Source organism: Ursus arctos, unplaced genomic scaffold (assembly GCF_023065955.2).
Source record: "Ursus arctos isolate Adak ecotype North America unplaced genomic scaffold, UrsArc2.0 scaffold_7, whole genome shotgun sequence".
Lineage (NCBI taxonomy): Eukaryota > Metazoa > Chordata > Mammalia > Carnivora > Ursidae > Ursus > Ursus arctos.
The window spans coordinates 31,848,146-31,874,718 of NW_026623089.1; the positions used below are offsets into that span (position 1 = coordinate 31,848,146).

General features: G+C 37.5%; 1 protein-coding gene across 6 annotated transcripts in view; it reads right to left on the reverse strand.

Moving 5' to 3' along the window:
* The window catches only part of TBC1D12 (TBC1 domain family member 12), a 125,016-nt gene that overhangs the window by 66,261 nt on the left and 32,182 nt on the right, over positions 1-26,573 (reverse strand). For 2 of the 6 annotated variants that reach the window (XM_048218839.2, XM_026481695.4), the window contains exon 2: positions 1,082-1,205. Coding sequence is in view for 3 of the 6 variants with exons in the window: in XM_026481695.4 (XP_026337480.1) it covers positions 1,082-1,205 (124 nt within the window). In the remaining 3 variants the exon portion in view is untranslated. Of the gene's footprint in view, positions 1-242; positions 385-1,081; positions 1,206-17,052; positions 24,974-26,573 lie in introns of those variants that run through there. The other 4 variants (XM_044378040.3, XM_057308855.1, XM_048218841.2 and 1 more) reach the window with 4 other exon arrangements.

The window sequence follows — 26,573 nt, forward strand, 5'->3', positions numbered from 1 at the left end:
AAAATTATGTATAATCTCAAGCTAACAGTCTGTACTGTATCCACCAGACGTGGAGTATCACTGACTCAGCCACTGCTCCCCTGTGCGTTAGCGGCAGCACATGGAGTACCCGGGCTCACAGGCTGCAAAACACAACACTACAGTTTCAAGTCCCAGCAGCTGTATAAACTAGTCAATATTTTAAGTAAATAAAATTAACTACAACAAATGTTTTTAAAGATTTAAAAATTTTCTTGTATTACCTGGGAAACCAGTTTTTCTTTGAGCAATAAAAGGAACACTATTAAATCCTTAATGGAAGATATTTTTTCCAAGTTGAATGATGATTGTTGTCTTAATGTGATTATTTTTATACACAATGGTTGTGTTGAATCTGAAAAACTACAACTGGGTAGGAGAGAAATAGGAAATGTATTACATACATATCTCCTTCTGAGCAACAACTTCTTGGAACTTAGAAATGCCTGCAAACTGATGCAGTCTCACTGATCTCCTAGTACTAATGGAGCCCAAGTTCAAGAGTCAAGTAAGATCCGAAATTTTTAAGAGCTTCAGAACACGGACATTAATACAGATAGTAGAAGAATTGACTCCGAAATTACTGGAAACAGATTATACATCCACCTATCTCACAAAGTCCTTGGTTCAGGCAGAACACCAGAAAAATGACCAAAGAAGGTGTTCAGCCTCAAAATTTACTCATTTTGCTTTCTACTGTTTCACCCATTGACAACTCCCTGCATCCATAAAATCTCTCCACTGGCAAACACTACCATACGCAATTAGAAGTCAAAGTATGCGGTAAGACTGCTTAGCTAAAAAGAAAAACAAAAAACCAAAAAGCTTTCCAAGGAATAACTAGGAAAAAAAAAATCAATGTTCTATCACTTCAGAGAATTTTCACAACCATAAAAGATAACTGAAAATATGTTCGTTTTTTTTTAATTAAGGTTACTACAAATACTAATAATCCCCAAATTTTACACATAGAAAAAGTATGAATGAAAGTGGAATATGATTAATTATCAAGAAAAAATATTTGAAAAGCTAAGACAAACCACGTGGCTCTATTAGTACTTACCTGTTGAATGATTTTGGAAGTTTTCTGAAGATTCTCTCTGGGAGGGACTTTACCAAATAATTTCCAACCAGGGGCACTATGGACAACTGATTTGAGTTCCTTTGTCCTTTTTGGAAAAAGGTTTCTGAAACACAGAAAAGTTACATGAATTGTGTTTTTGGTAACCAGAGCACTACATAATAATTTTTAAAGTATGTTTATACCCAAGACAAATACAAAATACTTTTAAATTAAATTCTTTTTATTTTTTAAAGATTTTTTAATTTTTAAGTAATCTCTACACATAACACAGGACTTTAACTCACAACCCTGAGATCAAGAGTTGCATGCTCCACCAACTGAGCCAGCCAGGTGCCCCTAAATGAAATTATTTCTATTACTTATACAACTATTAGACTAACAAGACTTAATTAAGAATACCTGACCTACAGAGAAATATTAGAAAAATTATCAAGAGATATTAGAGAGATAAACAAATTGGGAGAAAAATGATAGCTGCAAATAAACTGTAAATAAAAATGAGAGCTGTAAATAAAATGTAAATATTTGCTTTGAATTAGTTACAAAGTATACTAGAACTGACTATACGTGTACTTGACAAAGCCAAGAATCTGAGAACAAAAACGTTAAAGAGAATCTGTATAAAATAGGTTACGTAATATAATCTTTTGGGAAAATACTATTTAATTATTTTCAGTAATAATTTGTTATTATTTGCAATAAAAGGGCATCTACTGATCCTCCATTGCTATAATACATGCTTATGTAAATTGTTTCCCTAGGACAGATATGTACAAGAAAGCTTATTGCCAAAGAGTCAATAAATAGCCAGGGAAGAAAGTATCTCTTGCGGTGCCTGGATGGCTCAGTCAGTTGAGCGTCAGATTCTTGGTTTCAGCTCAGGTCCTATCTCAGGGGTCATGGGATCGAGCCCCACGTTGGGCTTCGCACTCAATGTGAAGTCAGCTTGGTATTCTCTGTCCCTCTCCCTCTGCCCCTCCCGCTCCTGCTCTCTCTCTAAAATAAATATATAAATCTTAAAAAGATTTTTTTAAAAAGTATCTCTTATTGAAATCTAAAGGAAACTTGCACAAGGATCAAGGACTTTTTTTAAAAGACTTTTTATTTATTCATTTGAGAGAGAGTGTGTGCAAGAGCACAAGCAGGGGGAGGGTCAGGGGGAGAGGGAGAAGCAGACTCCCCACTGAGCAGGGAGCTCCACTCAGGGCTTGATCCCAGGAACCTAGGATCACGACCTGAGCTGAAGGCAGACACTTAACTGACTGAACTACCCAGGTGCCCCCAAGGATCAAGGATTTTACTTCTTCATCTCTAGGCCCTTACCAACCGAACTAAGTATCTATAGCAGATATAAGCAGGAATGACATTCAAAATATATATCCATCAATAAAGCATGACCAGGGCACTCTCAGAAAGGTACTAATGAATCCAACTGAATAGGAATCCTTCTTATAAGCTGTGATTTAAGTCATTAAGAAAATTTTTAATTTGCACAGTTACAAGTTATCTGAAGTCCTAAATAACTTGGCTTATCTACATTCAAAGTATCATATATCTGTTCTTAAAAGTACATTATTGTGATGATAAAAAGGAGTTAAGTTTTTAAAGCATAATGTTTTGTTTTATTTTTTAAGATTTTATTTATTTATTTGACAGAGAGAGAGACAGCCAGTGAGAGAGGGAACACAAGCAGGGGGAGTGGGAGAGGGAGAAGCAGGCTCCCAGCGGAGGAGCCCTATGTGGGGGCTCGATCCCAGGACCCCGAGATCACGCCTTGAGCCGAAGGCAGACGCTTAACGACTGAGCCATCCAGGCACCCCTAAAGCATAACGTTAAAGCCATTCTTTAAGTTTAGAAAGGTATCAATGGACTCCTACAAAAGAATGTGGACTAATCCATAATACACTCCCATTTCCTTGGGTGTGCAGTGGAAGTGAACTGATGACAACGTAGAGTAATTTCTACTTAGGATGCTCTAGAAGTTTCATTTCAGAGACTATATATAGTGACTCAATTCTCTACTTAATAAGATCTCTAGATTGGAGTTTTAATAATGACTATATGGTATATTTAGAACATACAATTTCAAGCCTCAAAGGATGGCCTATTAATTTAAATAACATTTGATATCTTGTGTGTTAATAACAGAATTTCTATGAGCATTTCTCCTTCAAAATGAACATGAAACTGTCAAATTTTCTTAATAGAGGGCACTGAAAAGACACTGAAAGAGAAAGGAGCTCTCCTGTGGTTTCCAGCCGCTGCAGAATCAGTCAGTGGTATGGGTGTGAGGACACCCAGTAGAATTCTACTCAGTCACATGCCCAGGACATGTAATCTTTCAGCAAATTTGCAGCATCGGCAAACAGCCTGGAGATGGCTTTTCTGCAGCCCTCTTGATATGGAAACTAGTACGCCAAAGGCTTCCTGCTGGCAGTGATATACCAGTTCCCTCAGTAAGCCCCACACAGCTCACCAGTACTCCCTGGCACTCCTCACCAAGCCATGCTATGCTTGCCCTACCAGCCCCTCTGTGGCTTGGCTATACTCCAAAGGTTTGCCATCCAGCCATGTTAAACACAGGAGAAAAATCTTTGTCACCATGGTTTATGCAAAAAATTATTGAATATGACATCAAAGTCATCCATCAAATAATTTTTTTAATTTTTTAAAAAAGACTTTATTTATTTATTTGAGAGAGAGAGTGCACATGTGTATAAGCAGGGAGAGGGAGAAGCAGACTTCATACTCAGCAAGGAGCCTGAGTGGGGATAGCACCTGGGACCCTGGGATCATGACCTGAGCCAAAGGCAGGCACTTAACCGACTGAGCCACGCAGGTGCCCCTAAAATAAAAAATTGATAAACTGGCCTTAATCAAATTTAAAACAAATTTAAATAAAATCTGCAGTTCAAAGGCATCACTGATGCACAATGGAAGAATAGGAAGATCTAGAGGTCAGCTCCTCCCCCAAAGTAAAAACTGAGCTGGAAAGAGAAATTGTAATCAACAGTTTTTGAACTCGAGAAACTTATCAAACACTTGTAACAAACAGGGAAGTACATGAAAGAAGAGGGTGCTGATCCTTCCTAAGTCTACCTACCACATGTGTAAACCAACTACCTTCTACCAATTCCTCAGCCCTTCCCTCCCAAAGCAGCGGGAATTAGGAGCCCATGTTTCTGAAGTGGTTGATGCATAAGGAGGGATAGTTGGGATCACGTCTTTCTAAAACTTGGCACTATGAATCTGGGTTGGTCTGGCAGTGCCTTGAGGGACCAGCACAGACACCTGTATCAGTTCAGTCATTTTGCAGCAGTGGCTTCTACTGGCGGTGTCTACTGGAACATTAAAAAAGATAAAACTCTTGCGACGCCAGGGTGGCTCAGTCCTTTAAGCATCTGCCTTCACCTCAGGTCATGATCCTGGGGTCCTGGGATCAAGTCCCACATCGGGTTCCCTGCTCAGCTGGGAGCCTGCTTCTCCCCTCTGCCTGCTGCTCCCCCTGCTTGTGCTCTGTCTGTCAAATAAATAAATGAATAAAATCTTAAAAAAAAAAAAAAGATAAAACTCTTTTGTCTCTCTTTTTGAGCCAGACATTTAAGGAAAAAATCTTTTTCAGGCTACCAGCTGAATGCAGAAATAACAACAGAAACTTGTGACGTCACACAAAAACAATTATATACTTTGCAAAACAGTTTGGAAACATCACAAATGGATGAATCTAGCACTCAACAAACAAAAATCAGCAATCACTGAAGAGTTAACAGATTTACAGAATACATTATAGTAATCAGAACGTCCAGGTCTCAACAAAAAATTACAATACACACAAAGAAAGAACAAGTATGAACCATTCACAGGAACAAGATTTGACAAAAACATCCCTGAGGAAGTCCAGACAGTGGAACTACTACTCAAAGATGTTAAATTATACCCAATAAACTAAAGGAAACCACAAAGAAATGGGGAGTAGGGCATGCATGAACAAAACAAGAACATCCACAAGGCAAAAGTACTATTGGAACCAAACAAATTCTAGAGCTGAAAACTACCATAATTAAAATGAAATATTTTTCTTTTCTTTTTTTTAAGATTTTATTTATTTGGGGATGACTGGGTGGCTCAGTTGGTTAAGTGTCTGCATTCAGCTCAGGTCATGATCCCAGAGTCCTGGGATCGAGTCCCACATCAGGCTCCTTGCTTAACAGGAAGTCTACTTCTCCCTCTCCCTCTGCCTGCTGCTCCCCCTGCTTGTGTGTTCTCTCTCTCTGACAAATAAGTAAATAAAACCTTAACAACAACAACAAAAAAAAGGACAAAGAGAAAATTTAGAAAACAACAAGAGAGAAGCAAATCCCACAAACAAGGGATCTTCGGTAAGATTAACAACTGATTTTTCATCAGAAACCAAAAAGTCAGACATGTTAGTTGTTGTTGTTGTTTTTTAAGATTTTACTTATTTATTTGACAGAGAGAGAGTGAGCACAAGTAGAGGAAGCAGCAAGCAGAGGGAGAGGGAGAAGCAAGCTCCCTACTGAGTGGGGAGCCCGATATGGGACTTGACCCTGGGATCATGATCTGAGCTGAAGGCAGACGCTTAATGACTGAGCCACCCAGGCGCACCATGGCATGTTAGTTTTACATGAGACCTCTACTAAATTTTTCGAGATACAGATTGCACCAATATTGTATAAACTATTTTAGAGAATGAGAGAGAGAATAATCCTTAATCATATCTCTAAGGCCAATATGAACTCAGTAAAAAAACCAGGCACAAACAGCTTAAGAGAGTAAAATTACAGACCAATCTAACTCATAAACACAGAAGAAATATACTAAACAAAATATTAGCAAACTAAATATAAACTGTAAAGACAGATGAATACATCATGACTAGGTTGGATTTGTCTCAGGAATGCAAAGGTAGTCAAACATTAAAAGATCTTAAATGTTATTCAATACGTTAACAGAAAACAGGAAAAAAAAACTATGATAATCTCAGTGCTGAAAAAAGATGGTAGAGTCAAACATTCTATTCACGATAGAAACTACAAAAGATAGCTAGAAGAGAACTTCCTTAAGGACACCTACCAAAAACCCACAGTAAAGGTCATTCTTTTTTTTTTTTTTTTAAGATTTATTTCTTTATTTATGAGAGAGAGAGAGAAAGAGAAAGAGCACGGAGGGGCAGAGGGAGAGGGAGAGAATCTCAAGCAGACTCCCCACAGAGCACAGAGCCTCATGTGGGGCTCAGTCCCACAACCCTGAGATCATGACCTGAGTTGAAATCAAGAGTTGGACGCTTAACCAACTGAGCCACCCAGTTGCCCCAGTAAATGTCATTCTTAATAAAATGTCAGAAACATTGTCTTTTAAAATAAGGAACAAGACAAGGATGCCACTGATCTCACTTCTATTCAACTTTGTTTCGAAGGTCTTAGTGTAATCAGGTAAGAGAAAGAAATAAATGGTAGAAGGATTGGAAAGGAAGAGCAAAAGCCATTATGCATAGATAATATGAAAATCTGTACTTAAAAACTCCATAATATACTATCAAATTACTAGAAATAAAGAGTTTAGCAAATGGTTAGCTAGAAGATCAAAAAACAGAACCCAGCTTTGACTTTGTATCTATCAACAATACCTAGAAATAAAAGATGAAAGCGATACCAGTATCAACAAAATATAAGGTACCTAGGAGCACCTGGCTGGCTCAGTTGGAAGAGCTTTTGACTCTTGATCTCAGGGTTATAAGTTTGGGCCCCACATACGGGGTGTAGAAATTACTTAAATAAATCTTAAATATATATATATATAACCTAGAAATAAATCTAACCAAAGTTTTATAAGACCCTTATGGGGAATGGATACAATTATCCTGAAACATATTAAAGAAAACCTAATTAAATAGAAAGACAGCTTATATTAATAGAAAGAACACTACCATAAAAATATAAATTCTCCCCAAATCCATCTATAGATTGTACACAACTCCCATCATAAGCTCAACAAGGCTTTTTTTTTTTTTTTAAGACTTTATTTATTTATTTGAGAGAGCGAGAGAGACAGCAGAAGCAGGGGGAGGGGCAAAGGGAGGGAGAAGCAGGCTCCCCGCTGAGCAAGGAACTCAACATGGGGCTCTATCCCAGGACCCTGGGATCATGATCTGAGCAGAAGGCAGATGCTTAACTGACTGAGCCACCCAGGTTCCCCTCAACAAGGTTTTTGAAAAACTTGACAAAACTCTAAAACGTATACTGAAGAGTGGACCAAAAAGAGCCAAAACACTGAGGGAAAAAAAGGGGGGGGGTAAAGCTGAGGTGCCCTACCGAAGATAACCAAATTCACTAAAACCACTTTTTTGAAGATTTTATTTATTTATTTGAGAGCGAGAGCACGAGCAGGAGGAGGGGCAGAGGGCAGGGGAGAAGCAAACTCCCTGCTGAGCATGGAACCCAAAGCTGAGCCTGATACCAGGACCGGGAGATCCTAACCTGAGCTGAAGACAGATGCTTAACCAACTGAGCCGCCCAGGTGCCCCAAAAACCATTGTTTTAAGACAGCATAGTAATGGCCCAGGGATGAAAAAATTGATCACTGGAAAAACAATACACAACTCAGAAACACACAAAAGCATAAGTGGAAACAGAGGTGGCACTGCAATCAATGACAACAGGATGGATCATTTAAAAAATGACGCTAGGGGGCTCCTAGGGGGCTCAGTCTGTTGAGTGTCCAACTCGTCATCTCAGCTCAGGTCTCAATCTCAGGTTGTGAGTTTGAGCCCTGCATTGGACTCCAAAATGGGCATGGAGCTGCCTTTCTTTTTAAAAGTATAAAAAAAAAAAAAATGATTCTGGGACCTTTGGCTATCAATGCGGGGAAATGAAACTGGATCCCTACCATATATAAGAGTCAGTTCCCAATGGATTAAATAGTTAGCTCTGAATAGTAAACTTGCAAAGTTTTAGAAAGAAATAAAGAGAATTTTTAAATAAACTCATAGCAGTGAAGAATCTAAAAACAAGACCCAAAAGCACTATCATTTTTTTTAAACTTAATTAAATCACAACATTAAAATTAAGGACTTCTTTTCATGGGGCAATATAGAAAAAGTAAAAAGACAAAAATCTGGGATGTCTGAGTGGCTCAGTCGGTGAAGCGTCCACCTTTGCTTCAGGTCATGATCCCAGGGTCCTGGGAGGGAGTCCCACATAGGCCTCAGCGGGGAGTCTGCTTCTCCCTCTCCCTTTGCACCCCTCCCCGCTTGTATGTGGGTGCGCTCTCTCTAATAAATAAATAAAATAAAAAACCACAAATCTGGAGCAGAAACTACAACACAAATAAATGACAAAAGATTGGTATATAAAAAATATAAAGAACTCCAACTCATCATTTCCTAAGTGACAAACTGTCTAATAAAAAAGATAAAAACCATTAAAAGTATTGCACAAAGACGCCAAATGGCAAATAGAGAAATTTATCAGAAGATATTTAGCCTCATTTGTAATTATTGAGCCCACAAACTAAAACCAGAATAACATTTTATTTACACAGGATTGGCAAAAACTAAGAAATCTGATAATACCAGATTTGGAGGGAGAAAAATGCGGCTAGGATTTGACAACAGTGTGATCACACATCGGTTTCTAGCTCGTAAAGCTGAACACTTGCATATACTACCATCTAGTGATTACCCTTCTGGCCACATGCTCTAAAGTTCTGGACATGTGCACTAGAAGACACATTCAAGAACATTCAAGGAACACTATTCAAAACAGCAAAAATCCCAAACAGTTTAATAATCCACTGGCAGAAGAATGGAAATTAAATTGTGACGTGTTATTAAATGTAATATTGTTCCTCAATGAACAAAAACCAAAGCTACATCCATCAACATGGATGAATCTTAAAAACAATGCTGAGTTTTAAAAACAAACAAAAATGCAAGATGCAGAAGAGTACACACAGTATACCACTTTTATGAAGCTCTAAAACAATATAATAGAGCAATAAGAAAAATGTTCTGGCAAAAACTATTGCTTAAATCACTAAATGAATTCAGGTTAGTTGTTACCTCTTAGGGCTGAAAAGGATAGTAAGACACTCACAGGTATATTTTCAACACTATTGATAATGCTCTATTTCTGAGACTCGGTAAAGGGTTCACCAATGTATACCATGCCACATAACGCACGTATCTGTTACATGTTTTCTTCCATACGTGTCCAAAAAAATACTAGTTTTTATTAAGTTATGTAAACCTAACATCCTGACGGGAACTCCCTGATAACTGGAGAGCATCATATAAATAGTCAAAAGATGGCATATTCTGAATCTACCACTGGGGAGCTATAAAGTTAGCCTTTTTCTACCTACATAGTGCTGAATATCCACTTTTGCCACAAGCTTAGGTATACTTCTTTGGGTCAAAGTTGATAAACATTTCAGATTTTAAGTACTCCTCTTCGGGTCAATTCACATCTCCATATAAATTTGTCTCAATCATCATACTGAGGTAGTTAACTGGGTCAGAAGACTTCATGCCAGCAATTAGCTCTGGGGCAGGGGGGGAGAAAGAAGTGTACAATGAACAATAAGTTTGTTTGGTTGGTTTTTACAACTACCACCAACTCTAATCATTGACCAGAATCAGATCTTTCACTACAATCTTGTTTCAAATCTAAAAACCCATCAATTGCTTGCCTCCTCACAATGCATAAACAAGGTGGTTTTATGAAGGGAAAAAAATTTCATTTCATTCTCTACACTAGAAATGTAGAATTATGTATATAATTAAAGCAGGCTAACATAAAATAGAAGGGGTTATGCAGTTTTTTCAAATGCAGTGAAATACAGCTTCAAATAATGTGACCTGGCTAAGAATACAGACATAGCAGAATGAGGAGACCACAAGCATGAGATATAGTTATACCAAGAGAAAGTAATAATCACAGATCAGAAAATTCTCCACACGCAGAGCTTTACAGAGAGCCCTTTGGGGTGGTCATATCTCTATACTTTTACCTACGATTAAGGTATTGTAATCACAATCAAACCTATTCTCATATAAAAAACTAGAGGGTACACAGAGAAATACTGTTCATCAGGCCACCTATAAGTTACAGACTCTTTATAAATCATAGCCAAAATGCCAAATATACATGAATCTTTTAGCAAAGACCATTAGAAATTATCCTGTATCACAAAAAGCCTGCATGTGGGTTTACGTCTGAAATTAATTTTTAAGAATATTTTAGACTTCCAAAATTGAAGTCAAGGAATACTAACATCTTAAACCAAACAATAGTAGGCCTTTCTATGAATGTAGTTTCTGAAGAATCATGATATGATTGGAAAGGATAAAAAGGAAAAAAGCAAAATAAATACATAAGCTCCACAACAGAAAGCCTGGTTTCAACATGTTTTATAGTATAATATTACACTGATAATGAGTTCAGCATGAAGTTTAAATTTTAATTAAATCATTAAAAGAAACCAAAGACAAATACCTTAAGCTTACATATCCAATAAACTTTAGTTACTGTAACAAATTTCCGTAAAAGAAATATGAGCCAACAGGTATCCAATTGCTAAGAAAGGCCACCAGATAATGTTCCACATTAATTTCTTATGCCACTAAGAAATTTTGGATTAGGTTTTCAGGTTATTCCCTGCCACAAAAACTGTACAATGTTAACTAAAAGGCATATACCTGCAACACAAAGTAATTTTAAGATATTGTTACAAATACATGAAATTGTATTAAAATAGCACAGATCAAATGGGTTCTACTAGTCAGTCTAGGATAAGAGTACCACTCTATTAAGTCTTAAGGGAAAATATAAGAAAAAGGTACAGTAATAGTTCAAAAACATGTCATATGCTGTCATTCTTCCTATACCCCATCCCTTGTCCCACAATCTACTATCAAGGGACTGGTGAAGCTGAGGTCTCAGCGCAAATAAATGTGTGGGACTAAGTTTCTCCTCACCACCTTTTCAAACTGAATACACACACACACACACACACACACACACACACACACACAGAGTTCCCTTTTTTCTATCCCCCAACATATTCAAATTTCTTAGTCAACATTAAAGGTTCTTAGCAAAATCAACCAAATGTGTTCAAGCACCCATACACAAAAAAGGGGACAGCTCTTCCTCTCTGGATTCCAGAGGTAGAGCTTGACTGTATGAATGAGATTTACATGGCAGTGTTGTGAGGAAAAGGTTACTCCTACTCTGTATTCTTCATGTTTCAGGGGAGAGATGGAGAGGAGGGGCACTCCTGGCTTCTTTCTGTTCCCTCACTCATCTCCTCCACCTGAGGGGTTAAATTTTGGTGACAGACATAGCTGCCTAACAGCAGAGAAGATACAGTTTGCTCTGCTTTCCTAACAATATGAGGTTAGGTTTCCTCTGTACCCTCTGCCTCCAACTCCCTAGGGAAAGGCCTGCTCTGCTAGTGAGCAGCTGGGTCTACCAGGTGACGTGTCAGAAGGCACACAGCAGCCAAAGGCATGTCTTTCAATTCAGTTTCATCAGCATAAAGCTGATGTTTTAAGGTCCCATTTATCTGTGTCTTACGTATTTTTTTCCTACTGATTCCAAACTCAGATGGGCTGATAAAGAAGTGTTTTTTTACCAGTTCTCCCCAAACTCCAAAAGTCAAGTTTTTAGAAGTTGAAAGTATCTTATTACTTCAGATACACTGGAGATATTAAAAACTATTTTTCTAGTTTGGGTGTTTTGGGTTTGTTTTTTTTTTTTTCATTCTGTGACAACATCTTGTCTAGAGAACAGGAAATGGTAGTGGCAATCCATCTTTTCTCCATTAAGTTCATTCTCTTATCCCCAGTCAACGCTATGTTCACACACACAACTATCGACACACACAGAGACATAAACACACCATCTTCCATTCTCTCCTCTAATCTGTGTCTGCTCTTTTTAGCAAAAAGAAAATGAGAAAATCTGTTGTACCAGCTAAGAAACAGCACTAGGTGAGAAGCAGCAGTTCAATGTTTCCATATCACTGAAAACATAAAAAGGAAAAAGAGGCACACCAAGAAAAAAACTGATGTGGGGATTAAAAGAAAAAAAAATTTTCTCAGTGGCTTTTATAATAAAGGTTGGTGAATGTTTCTAGCTTATTAATACTAATATTTGCTTCACATATCTGTGTATCTGTGTCCATTTCATTTTTCCAAGATTTCATTTCTTTTACCACACAAAAAGAGTTACACATGATAAAACAATTAGAACACTTGCCTACTCACCGTATTAAAGGATAAAGCTAACCAAAAAGGGGCAAAACTTACACAGTGATTTCTAAAGTAGCAGAATCTCCAGGGCTTCGGTCTTCAAGAACTGGCAAGCCCATGTAAACATGACAAAACCATATAAATTCTGAGACAAAACCATGTAAATTCCATAATTTCTCAGACTATGGAATTTGACAGTTATAGAAAACTGGGACTGCCTAAATTGTCAATCTTTTTTCTGCCAACAACGTCAGCTCCAGGGGGGAAAAATCACTCTTTTTGCCTAACATTTACACCTACATGACTATTTTAACTTTTTAGATTAAATTCTAATCATCATTTACATGGGGTTGTACATAAAAAGAGGTTAGAATGCTTTTCTGAACAGTTAAGAATCCAACTTCAATCAAAAATAAAATCAGCTAAAAAAACAAAACAAAACTAGAAATCATGACCTGCTCTTCGAACACTGTCTCAGTAGAAACTGGACTGCTGAAAACACATGAACTTCCTGGACTTTGTACTTAAGTTTCCCCGAAGCATAATAGAAAGCCAAAAAGAAAACATTATCTAGTGATCATGGAATGCCACGGTTGACTACATAATTAATTCAAAGAAGTAGAAGTACTGTCTCTTTAAAATTCAGTACTTTGGCTACCCTTGAGTATTTTGGATTAAAGATCTGGCATGAAGATTACTTACATTCTTTCCAAACCTCAATCATTTTTCAGTTGAAAACGACTTTCAGCTGACTGTATGCAAAAAAAGTACTTTTTCTGCCAGATAACTAAGGGTTTTTTTTAATTCCAAGAATTTTTTTTCAGGCTTTTTCTGGATCTTCTCTTTGTTGTTATTACAAATTGTAAAAATAAAAAAATACAAAATTTTTATTTAATATACACTGCTAAACTAACCTACATATTCTCAGAGATTGGAACTATCAAAAAAGGACAGAATTCAGTATTACTTTTTGTCAAACACACACACACACACACACACACACACACACACACACAGAATTTCAAGGCTTAAAGTAAAGGTTAGGGGTGCCTGGGTGGCACAGTCGGTAAGCCGTCTGCCTTCGGCTCAGGTCATGATCCCGGGGTCCTAGGATGGAGCCTCACATGGGGCTCCCTGCTCAGTGGGAAGCCTGCGTCTCCCTCTCCCACTTCCCCTGCTTGTGTTCCCTCTCTCACTGTCTCTGTGTCAAATAAATAACTAAAATCTTAAAAAAAAAAAAAAAAAAGTAAAGACTATATATATATATATTTTATATATATATATATATATTTTTTTAACTATTTTAGAGCTGCGAGGGACCATAGAGAGTAACTAGGTCAAAGGCTCTTGATCATGAATCAATGAACGTACATGAATGAGCTAGAGGAGGTCCACATGCCTCCTCAAACTGCATGCACAATTTGAAGTAAATGATGTGCTTACGTAACTTTTTCTTGGGCAGTTGTCTATAACTTCCATCAAATTCTCTAAGTATTCTATGTACCACCGCCACCACACTGGGAAAGCCTATAAAATCACTTGCCAAAAAGTCACATAGCTAGAGATCTGAGCCAGGTCTCGTGAACAGTTCCTCTTCCTTCTAACCACACTTAACTTGTTCATGTCCTTCACAGAACGATTAACATGTAAGAGCTTCATAACTATGCCTATTCCCTTTCATTCTACACATTGCCAAAATGCTTTTTGATACTCATTTGAAGTTCAAAAATACAAATTATTTTCTTCTTCCTCCTATGTTCATGTCAGCAAGTCACCTTGTGGTATATCTTATTTCTTTTTGTAAGCAAATATTTATTTATTTTTTAAGTAATCTATACACCCAACACGGGGCTTGAACTCATGACCCCAAGATCAAGAGTCGCATGCTCTACCAACTGAGCCAGCCATAATAAGTTCCGGGCAATATCTTACTAATAGAGATCTTTTTATTCTTTTGTTGCACAGACAGAACAAAATAGAATACAATTTAGGGGAAAAGGAAAAAATTTTAAAATATTTTTGCTTTTGTGCTACACACCAATTGCATGTCTTGAATGCTTCATGAAGAAAATCTCCATCTCTCTACACCCAGTATAGTACCTAACACATTCAGAGGAGAGATAGAAACCACCAGAAGAAGAAAAGAGGAAGAGTATAGGAAAGAACTTTTAGAACAAGAACATGAGCAGTAACAAGGAACAACACATCAGCAAAATATGGGAAAGGTATTCCAATCACCAGGAGGTAAAGCTATCTTTTAACCTAAAAGAAACTTGGGGGGGGGGGGCGCCTGGGTGGCTCAGTCGTTAAGCGTCTGCCTTCGGCTCAGGGCGTCATTCCGGAGTCCTGGGATCAAGCCCCATATTGGGCTCCTCCTCTGGGAGCCTGCTTCTTCCTCTCCCACTCCCCCTGCTTGTGTTCCCTCTCTTGCTGGCTGTCCCTCTCTCTGTCAAATAAATAAATAAAATCTTAAAAAAATAAAAAAATAATTAAAAAATAAAAGACAGTTGGGAAAGAAAGGCAAGATAACAATTGATGATGATGAATAACGCTAACCACATTTGTGAATGTTTCCATTTATGCCTCCTGCATAAACAAAAAGAAATGTTAGTGTTTTTGTTTACGATAAAAGTAAAATATATTCATATATATTTAATCTTCAATAATGGATACAGGGTTTCTTTCTGGAGTGATAAAAATGTTCAAAACTGATTGTAGTGATGGCTGCACAAGTCTGTGAATATACTAAAAACCACTGGATTGTATACTTTAAGTGGATCAGTTACATAGCATGTGATTTATACCTCAATCAAAGCATTATTTAAATAATGAAAAAATTAAAAAGTGACAATATTTAAAATATTTATCCCAGGAATGCAAGGCTCATTCAATACTTGAAAGTCAATCAACGTATTCCACCCTATTAGCAGTCTCAAGAAGAAAAACCACATGATCATATCAACTGATACATTTGACAATATCTTAAATCCATTCTTGACAAAAAAAACATACACAGAAAATTAGGAATAGAATGGAAGCTCCTTAGCCTGGTTAAGGGCATCTTAAAACACACACACACACACACACACACACACCTTATAGCTAACATCATACTGAACTGTGGAAGATCAAATATTTTAGAGATTAGAACAAAATAAAGATGTCCACTCTCATCACTCCCTTTCAAAATCATACTGAAAGTCCCAGCCAGTGCAATAAGAAAAATAAGTCTTATATATTGATAAGGAAGAAAAAAATAAAAGTTTCTCTATTTGTATAAAACATTATCATCTATATAAACAATCCCATGGGATCCATAAAAAAACTTCTAGAACTAATAAATAACATTTAGCTTGATTATAGGATGTAAGGCAAACATCAATCAGATTTCTCTATACTAGCAGTGAATAACTGGAAACTAAAATTTTTAAAAGTAGATCATTTATAGTATCTCCAATATTAAGTATTTACATATAAATATAACAAAACATGAGCAGGATGTATATGCTGAAAAATACAAACCACTGGTGAAGGAAATCAAACAAGACCAAAATAAATGGAGAGACCTGTATTCAAGGAATAGAAAATTCAACATATTAAAAATGTCAATTCTTCCCAAGTTAATAAGGATTACCTGTAGATACGGACAAGCTGATTCTAAAATTGATATGGAAAGGCAAAGGAAGTAAAATAGACAAAACAATTCTGAAAATTTATTTAATTGTTATCTTCTGTATTTGAATACAAGCTCTATGATGTTATCACTGTATTAGACTGTGAGCTCTGTGTTCAGCACTGTATCCTTAGTGCTGTGCTTACACACGTAAATGAAAGTTTACTAATTCGGGCAGCTACAGAGGAAAAAAAAAATCACTTCTATTCCTAATTGTCTTAGTCCATCCAGGGTGTTATAACAAAATACTATAGATTTGGTGGCTTATAAACAACAGAAGCTTATTTCCTACAGTTCTGGAAGCTGGGAAGTCAAAGATAAGGCACTGGCAGATTCAGCGTCTGGTGAGAGCCTCCTTCCTGTTCACAGACTACTGTCTTTTGATTGTATCCTCACATAGTGGAAGGGATGACAGAGCTGAGATCTCTTTTATAAGGGCATTAATCCCATTCGTGAAGGCTCCACTCTCAAAGCACCTCCCGAAGTCCCCAACTTCAAATACTATCACACTGGGGATTAGGTTTCCAACATATGATGGGGGAGTACATGCCAAGATTCAGTCCTACAGCATTAGTCTAATGGAGGAGTGCAGTCTAGTGAGCCGTTATGTCTATAAACCCTCTCTACGAGCCAATTCTTGCATCATTCTCTTCTAATACTTTTCACTTTCTATCTTATATACTGATCTGAATGCAACTTTTAAACTATAAATGTACTGAGAACAGGACTGTATAACATTCGTAATGCCCTGCATATAAGCTATGTAAAACACTCACCGAATATTTTTTAAACCAACACAAAATGAAAATTGGCTGTTTTTCTTTTGATGTGCAGTTTTACAAGTTTCACCACATGTACAGATTTGCATAACTACCACCACAATTGAGGTGTACAACAACAACAGTTCCATCACCCCAAAAAATTCCATCATGTTACCTCTTTGTAATCACCCTCTCCCCTAACTCCTGTGAAGCACAGGAATGAACCTGAAGATAAACTTACAAGCCAGATTCAAGCCAGAGAAGTAAATCTTGCCTCATGCTCCCTGCCAGTATCACATCACAGCATATCAATTTACGTCTGCAATGTGATCATGGCTGACTTCACCAGAAAGGCCTTCTTCTAGTTCCTTCCTTTCCTGGAATATAGTTGCTGCTCAAATATGCCTGCTGAATGAATAAGGGAGGGCCCAGACAAACAGAAATTAAGAGGAGAATGTCAAACAACTCATTCTGGATAGAATAAACTACAAAGTACAAACAGGAAAGAATAGAGCATTTCATTTTCTTGCCCTCAAACCCTCAATAGTCCCTAATATTTATGGAAATTTTTAAATTTTTTATCCTAGTTTTAACAGCTCTTCACAACTTGAACCCAAATTATCTGTCCAACATTAGTTCCTACTACTCTTGCCACAACTAAGAGAAATATATGTGACTTTAGCATACCTGCAACCCACTCCCACTATTTGTGCATTTGCCCCAATCCCTAAAAAAGCAGTAGCCCGATGTGGTTGCATTTGTATCTTATGGCCTTGCCCTTCAGAACAGTATTCATTCATAGGCTGAGACAATCAGATTCCCAGGATTTTTTTTTTTTTTTTTTTTGGTGGCCAGCAAAGCAAGGTTTATTGAGTGACAGCAAAGTGACCATACAAAGCTCCCAAGGAGGGAGAGGACCCGAAGGGGTTTCCTTTTTTTTTTTTTTTTTTTTTTTGAGTCCTAGAATTTTTAAATAGGAAACTTAGAAAATGAGTCAGTTGAAGGCTGGCAGATGCTTGAACTGATAAATCAGGTACAGCTGAGACAGCTTTATAGGGCTTCTGTAGGTGGAAACCATGCACTGAACAACCAGAAGACAGAAAGATGAGAAATACCATTTCTTGAAAAGTGGAGAAACCACTGTTCCAGGCATTCTATAGCCCACGTATATTTTATTTTCTAAATATCTACAAGATGCCTATTTCATGCCAACAATAAATCTTCCTTCATTTAAGGTAGCTTAGGTGGGCCTCTGTTCCTTAAAATTATGGACACTAATCTAACCTATTAGCCAAACTCTATATCCTTTTCCACACATTCTGTACTTTCCTGCCTCTATGCTCTATGTAACTTATATACACATTTTATTTCTCCTATTAAAGTATAAACTAAGTTGGTTACATATATATATAGAACTGTAATATAGCCAATCTAAAGATTTTATTTATTTTAGAGACAGCGAGAGCATGTATGCACCTGCAAGCAGGGGGAGGGGCCGAGGGAGAGGGAAAGAGAGAGAGAATCTCAAGCCGATTCCACGCTGAGCATGGTAGCCCCATGTAGGGCTCGATCTCGTGACCCTGAAAAATCATGACCTGAGCCAAAATCAAGATCAGATGCTTAACTGACTGAGCCACTCAGGCACCCCAAATTTGGCCAATCTAAAGTTACAACTTTTGTGCATCAAATGATACTATCAAGAAAGTATAAAGACAAGTCACAGAATGGGATAAAATATTTCCAAATCATATAACTGATAAAGGGTTAGTATTCAGAACATATAAACTCATATAACTCAACAAAAATACAAACAGCCCAATTAAAAATGGGCAAAAGATATGAATAAACATTTCTCCAAAAAAGATACACAAATATCTAATAAGCACATGAAAAGATGCTCAATGTCATTAGTCATTAGGGAAACTCAAATTAAGACCACAGGGAGATACCACTCCATACCTACTAGGATGGCTAAAACTAGGAAAAAAAAAAAAAGGATGTACAAAAAGTGGAGTCCTTGGACATTGCTGGTGGTAATGTAAAATGGTGCAGGTACCATGGAAAACAACTGGTGGTTCCTTAATAAGTTATAGATTATCGTATGACCTAACAATTTCACTCTTAGGCATAACACCCAAAATAACTTGAGAGGCATTAAAAAAAAAACTTGTACACAAATTTCACAGCAGCAGTATTCATAAAATCCAAAAGGTGAAAACATCCCAAAGAAATGTCTATCAGTGGATAAGTGGATAAAAAAATGTGGTATACCCACACAATGGAATACTATTCAGTCATCAAAAGTAGAACAGCACTGATATATGCTACATGGATGAACTTTGAAATCGTTATGCTAAATGAAAGAAGACACAAAAGGCATGTATTGTATGACTTCATTTACACAAAATATCCAGACTATGCAAACCCACTGAAACAGGACACAGATTAGTGGTTGCCAGGGAGGGGCTTGCGGGGAGAGGGGAGTGCAGTGACTGCTAATGGGTATGGAGGTTCCTTCTGGAGTAATGAATGTCTTGGGACTAGACAGCAGTGATGACTACAAACACCATGAATGCGTTAAATGTCACTAATGGTAAATTTTATATGTATTTTACCATAATAAAAAATGTTAACAGGTTTCTAAAACTGAACTTCCAATTATCAATTTTTAAAACATGATCACCAGTTTAATTAAGACTAGACCCATATCTTTAAGTATTAGTAAGTATGCCAAACCAAAAACCGTAACTAAATCACACAACTTTGTAAAGTAGGAACTATTTCAAGGAAATTCACTTTTATTTTTTTTTCTGGTAGTGTTTGGAATTAAATATATTACACAGAAAACTAAATCCCACTTAAACAAGATACAAAAATGATTTCATATCAAAATCTGTTTATTCTACATGAGCTGTTTTATCAAATCTAAAATGAAAGCTGATATTTAAAATTTTTTTTTTTTTTTTTTTTAAGATTTTATTTTTATTTATTCGACAGAGAGAGAGACAGCCAGCGAGAGAGGGAACAGAAGCAGGGGGAGTGGGAGAGGAAGAAGCAGGCTCATAGCGGAGGAGCCTGATGTGGGGCTCGATCCCGGAACGCCGGGATCACACCCTGAGCCGAAGGCAGACGCTTAACCGCTGTGCCACCCAGGCGCCCCTGATATTTAAAATTTTTAAAAACTTTGGTGATAGCAAACAAATGTTATTTGGTATAGATTTGTAAGAATGAATAAGAATGAAAAAAATGACAAAAAATGAATCTGTTTGCTATTACTAAAGGATCAAAAATACAAGACAGAGTGCAAGAAAAAGCCAGATACATCTACTTCTACTGAAATTGAGAATAATTTGTTTTGCTAACCAGAAAAGCTGAAGAAAGGGCACCTAGGTGGCTCAGTTGGTTAACTGTCCGGCTCTTGATTTCCACTCAGGTCATGATCTCAGGGTCATGAGATCGAGCCCTGCATCAGGCTGGGCATGAAACCTGCTTAAGTCTCCCTCTCCCTCTCCTTCTGCCCTCCCTGCCCCATGTGCATGCATGCATGCCCTCTCCCCCTCTCTCAAAAAAAGAAAAGCTAAAGAAAATTATTTACTTCCCAAGTGGAAAAAGCATAAAGGATATTACAAAACTTGCAACTTCATTAAGGCAACATTTACCATACAGATTTCAACATTTCTTTTACATTATAACACTGCCAGTTACAGATGCTATATTATGGATTTTCTCATAATCTATATAAAAGTTAGTCCTTTAGGGGCGCCTGGGTGGTGCAGTCCGTAAAGCGACTGACTCTTGGTTTTGGCTCAGGTGGTGAGATCCTGCCCTGTGTCGGGCTCCACGCTGAGTGAGGAGTCCGCTTGGGATTCTCTCTTTTCCTCCCTCCGCCCCTTCAGCTTACGTGCACACATGCGCTCTCTCTCTCAAAATAAATAAATAAATCTTTAAAAAAAAAGTTAGTCCTTTAAACATGGACTGTTTTTGCAGTTGGTAAGTAACAAAAGAGTTGTAGGCTCCACCAAAATTAAACTGATACAGCCAGATCTACCCAAGATGACCAAATTTAAGGGTGGCAGACACCAAGTCTCTGACTTTATTTAATCCTTCAGAAGAATATGAAGGTGAAATCATTTATGCTGGTTTGTACAAACCACAACTATTTACATATTTGCCTGGTAATGTAAAATGGTGCAGGTACCATAATAGATAAATCTATTATACCTAAGATATTATTTAAAGTACTTATTACAGTTAATGTACAACTAACTTGTTTAGTTGGCTTCCTCATGTGTTTCAGCTTTAATCTCCTCCAACATTCAGTTTTCCAGTCCTGTCTTACATTGGCCCAACAGATCTCTCTCCTACAGAAAATCATCTCCCCAAAGACAGGTACCAAAATACTTTGAGAAATGATACTATTAAAATAAGAAGTGGAGAGCCTCCCTGAGTGACCACTTCAAAGGTTCCAGACATTTAGCTATATTACATTCTTGTACCTTTTTAAAAGCTGTAACCCAATAAATCTTTGTGTTCCTATTATATATAAGGCCCTATGTCTCTATGCAGAGACAAAAAAGCAAAAAAAGACATGTTCTCTATCTCCAGGGAGTTTGGAAGTCTCAATACTTTTGTCTTTGCCTCATTCAATCCTTGAAATGGCTGAAGGGTATACTGCCAGCATCCACTTCTATGAATCAATGTATTTAACATGTGCACCGAATGTAAAGACTTGACTGTACACCAACACTCTCAGGGTTTTCCCTGAACTTGTTTCCTTTCTGATTCACGACAGCAAAACAACCAGCCTAACGGCTATTCTGGTTCTTTTCCCCCTCATCAAATTCCTTACAAAACATGGTAGACATAATTTTTCACATGACTCTCCATTTTCATGTCATCCCACTTCCCTCAAAACAAAAATCAGATTCAAGGTTTTCCTCCATTAAAGCTTCACAAAAAGGCATCTGGTAGAAGCATATGTCACTCAATTTGTTAGTGGTTTCTTCTGACAGGGATTGAATTTAATGTTATTTACAGCAACTACCAGATATCATACTTTAATAAGGAGACTGACAAGCACCCATAAACTACCACAGTGTATCCAAGCCCTGGTTTCACAAGTCCCAAGTCATCTGCCCCAAGAGTCTATTCTAAAATGCAATTCTGCGGGGTGCTTGGGTGACTCGGTAAGTTAGGCATCAGACCCTTGATCTAAGCCCAAATCTTGATCTTGGAATCGTGAGTTCAAGCCCCACACTGGGCTTCATGCTGGGTGTGGAGCCTACTTTTAAAAAAATAAAAAGCAACTCTGAGCATGCTGCCCTTGTTTTCAGAGCCCATCAGTGGCACCTGGGTGGCTCAGTCGGTTAAGCGTCTGCCGTCGGCTCAGGTCATGATCCCGGCATCCTGGGATCCAGCCCAGCATGCAATTCCCTGCTCAGTGGGGAGTCTGAGTCTCCCTCTGCCCCTCCCCCACCACCTTTACTCACTCTAATAAATCAAATCTTTAAAAAAAAAAAAAAAGCCCATCAAAAGTCCTGTGTACTGCCACCCCTCATGGAATCAGTTTAAATTGCTTGGTTCTGTCTTACAACTTCCTCACAATTTAGCTCCAACATTTCGCCTCAGATTTTGACACTCTGCCTCACCTGCCCTAAGGACAGTCATACTGAGTATCTGCAGTCCCAAGTGCTGTGCTATTTCATGCATAAATTCTGCACATGCTGTTGTGTGCCTATATGGTCCTCAGTCAGCCTCATTCCAATCCCAACTGTTCTCATTAGTAAAAGACCAAGCACCCGGGTTCCATCTACCCTAATCACTCTGCGGTGCTACCGATGCATCCTGTATCTTTTTTTAGAACACTAATCAGGTAATACTGTATTAGTACTGATTTATGTGACTCTCCTATCTTGAGTTTAATACTATTTAACTTTCTTATTGTTTAATATTTAATTTCCTTAGTGCCTCATATACATAATAGAGCTCAAAAGCGTTTGTTGAATAAATAAATGGTAAGAAAATTTCAAACTAACTCATAAGAACTGTGTATGCTTAAGTCAGAAGGTCCAAAAACAAAAAAGGGGCTCAGAAGCAATCTTTAAATTTCTGAAGGGTGATTATGTAAAAAAACTAACTTGTTCTTTGTGCCTCTAAAGGGCAAATTAGGACCAGAAACATTACAAAGAGATACACTGTTTTCCACATAAAGAACCTTCTAACAATTAATACCCTCAATAGGCTGCCTTGAGGAAACTGACCTCCTTGTTAGTGAAAGAATTCAAGCAGACGCTAAATATCCATCAGGCACCTAAACTTTCTAAGAATAAAGAGACAAACACACTTAGCTCTAGGGTGGTGGTGGTGGTTGTTCATTTGTTTTGTTGACCTTTTGCTGAGGCCTGACCTAGAAGTACTTCTTGAACTGATGGCATGCATGATAGAACTTATCTTCCAGTAGCATAGTTGAAATCCCTCTAGTATCAAGGTAAGTGTCTCTTCTTTCTACATGGTGTTATGATGTTTCCATTAAATAGACAACTAAATAAAAAGATTGCACTGTGTTGGTCTCCTAGAACAAAACAATCTTATCTCCTCATTAAATATATAGCTAGTTATTAGTTTATTTGGGAAAATGTAATAGTGGTTATTTTCTAAAATTGTTTCTTCCTGCAGTACAATTCTCAGTTATTTGTATGCCCAATTTTGAGAGTTAATTGCTGTCCTAAGTATTCTCGACAGTATTAATGCATTTCTGTGAATATATCACAAAGATGGCCATTATTCTCTGATTGTATGTTCAATTATTGCGCTGGTTACCTTATATAATAATCTATCAAAAATTTTATTAGTCTTTGATAACAAATTTTGGTTCCCAACACCTAATTCTGAATCACAACAAATCTTTGTTTTCCAAACAATACCCAGGATTTCAACCTCTTTAATCCTAGGCAGTACCAATGAGGTTAAGGCAATCCAACAGGGGTGAGTGTCAAGGGCCACGTAAGAAAAAAAAAAGAGCATTACATTTTAAAAAGCTACATTTTATCACTCTTCAAAAATACAGAAACTACTCAGCTGAGACCTTTTACTGACTTAAAACTTCAACAGTTTACCTCAGAACTTAAATTTAACACTACACAATCTATCTTCCTGCTAATGAGCAATTACTTTTCTCCTTATGGGTAAGAGGGATTTTAATTCTGTTTGCTAGAGTTACCATGGTGCTTGTAGAAAATTTTCCTTTTAACTCTGAAACTCAAAGAAGAACACACTGCATAAAATAGTACTTTTTAGGGGCGCCTGGGTGGCACAGTCGTTGAGCGTCTGCCTTCGGCTCAGGGCGTGATCCCGGCGTTATGGGATCGAGCCCCACGTCAGGCTCCTCTGCTGTGAGCCTGCTTCTTCCTCTCCCACTCCCCCTGCTTGTGTTCCCTCTCTCGCTGGCTGTCTCTATCTCTGTCGAATAAATAAAAAAAATCTTTAAAAAAAAATAGTACTTTTTAATATCTGAATCTATCATACTAGCACCTAAACTTTTAGAGCCTATATTAAACCATATATAGGTTATTTTACATAATATGCATCATATATATATACTATATATAGGTATACACACACACACACACACACACACACACAAAACCTGTCATTAAAAAATATTTCTGCTGCACAATATGACCTCTTAAGAGGCCATGAGAGGATGGGGACATTAGGGAAGTTAAGAGGGAGGCATAGCAGATATATTTAAGGCAAGAAATTGCCAGAAACCTCTACAAAGGCACTGAGGTAAACTGGGCAGAAAATAAATATGGGGATAATCTGTAGTAATATTCTGAAGCCTAGCAGCCAAAGTACAGAGCTAACTTGCAACTAACATTGTATTCTCCTCAGCAATTTTTCTCTGTAGAAACGTCTTCAAACTCATTCTCTTAACAGCTTTTAGTGTCTCTAACTGTAACTTCAGTCTCCAATTTTATCTTTTTCCTTACCACCTTAACTGGAATAGTATGGAAGCAACATATTTATCCTTAGTAGTTTTATTTTATATTTCCTGTCCTGCTTTTCAAAAAGCAAATAAGAGCTTTTCCAAAGACGAGGAAATGGACCCTCCCCTCAAGCCTCTCGAGTAAAGAATGTAGCCCTGCTGACACCATGATTTTAGTCCACTGAGACTTGTTAGACTTTTTTTTTTTTTTAAGATTTTATTTATTTATTTGACAGAGATAGAGACAGCCAGCGAGAGAGGGAACACAAGCAGGGGGAGTGGGAGAGGAAGAAGCAGGCTCATAGCGGAGGAGCCTGATGTGGGGCTTGATCCCATAACACCGGGATCACGCCCTGAGCCGAAGGCAGACGCTTAACCGCTGTGCCACCCAGGCGCCCCCATATGTTAGACTTCTAATCTACAGAGCTATCAGATAATAAATTTATATTTTTTAAGTCAAAAAAAAATGAGGATTTTCTGTTTTTCTTACAAAAATTTTTTTGAATTTATAGTCTCTGAATACCTTTTTTGGGGGGGCAATAAAAGTATTTCCCCTGCTTGACTAGGAGATGACTACAGTCTAGATGAAAACCAGATTTGGAAACAGTAAATAATTCCCAATGTATGATGGGTAGTTATACATTACACTATTTGGGAAAATATGAGAAAATAGCACATAATTTGATTTCAAAACTATCATGTTCAGTTCCAAACTCAGAATGTTTTAATCTCTGTGGGGTTAGAAAGAGGGAGATGGAAATATATTCTAGCCAATAATGTTTCCCAAAATAAAATTCAAATTAAAAAGAAAGCGAAAAGCCAAATTTAAAGGTAAATTTAAACACATTACCAAGTTCACTCTCAAACTAGCTCTAACTAGGAGCGTTTAACTTGTAGCTTGGTTTCCTAAAGTAAACTTCTCTTAATTGCAGGAAAGAGCCTGCTGAAAACCCAGACAGTCACATGGGTTTCCCTCTCTTTCTTCTTTTGGCCACAGAAATAAGAAGTCTCAGAAAGGCTGAAGCAGCAAATTCTAAAGGGAAATAAACGACGTGCAATCTGCAAGACTTTTTCTTAAAAGCATGGAAAAGAGTTACAACTAGCTAAGGAAGGAAAATTAACACCTTTTTTTGATAAGCTATAAATAAGGAGAGGTAAAGTTATGTCTCCACAGTAAAGAGATCTGAGTAAGGTTTTGAAAGTTAAAGCTTTTCACAGAACAGGCAAACATGGCTATCTACACAGCATAAAATGAAAGTTAAAGACCCTTCCCACTAATAAAAAGGAAACTAAGATTTAATCAGGCAGACGTAACTTCTCAACGTAGTGAAAGTTAGCAAAATACTTCTACATTTATATTTACCCCTGTTCTCTACTATACCTGTAATTACACTCACCAATTACAGAGGACCTACATATGACCCAATTTTAAATCGATAAGGTAATATGAGTTATAAATGTATGTTGCACCTTCTTTCAGTTATTATCTGAGGAGACCTGCCTATCAACAATTATTTCAGTAATTATAGTCTGGCAAACACCTGCATCAGAATCACTAGGGAGTCCTTGTTAAATACTTGGTTTCCTGCTGGGCCCCACCCAAGATCTAGTGAATCAAAAACTGAGGGGGGGCTCAAGAAATCCGCATTCTTAACAACCTCCTCCCTCCACGCAATTTTAAACACTGAAGTTGAGGAATTACCGTAGTAGGGTCCAAGCAACTATCAATCCGAACTACCTGGGGACAACTCAGGGTAGCTGGCAGAGTTCCTTGG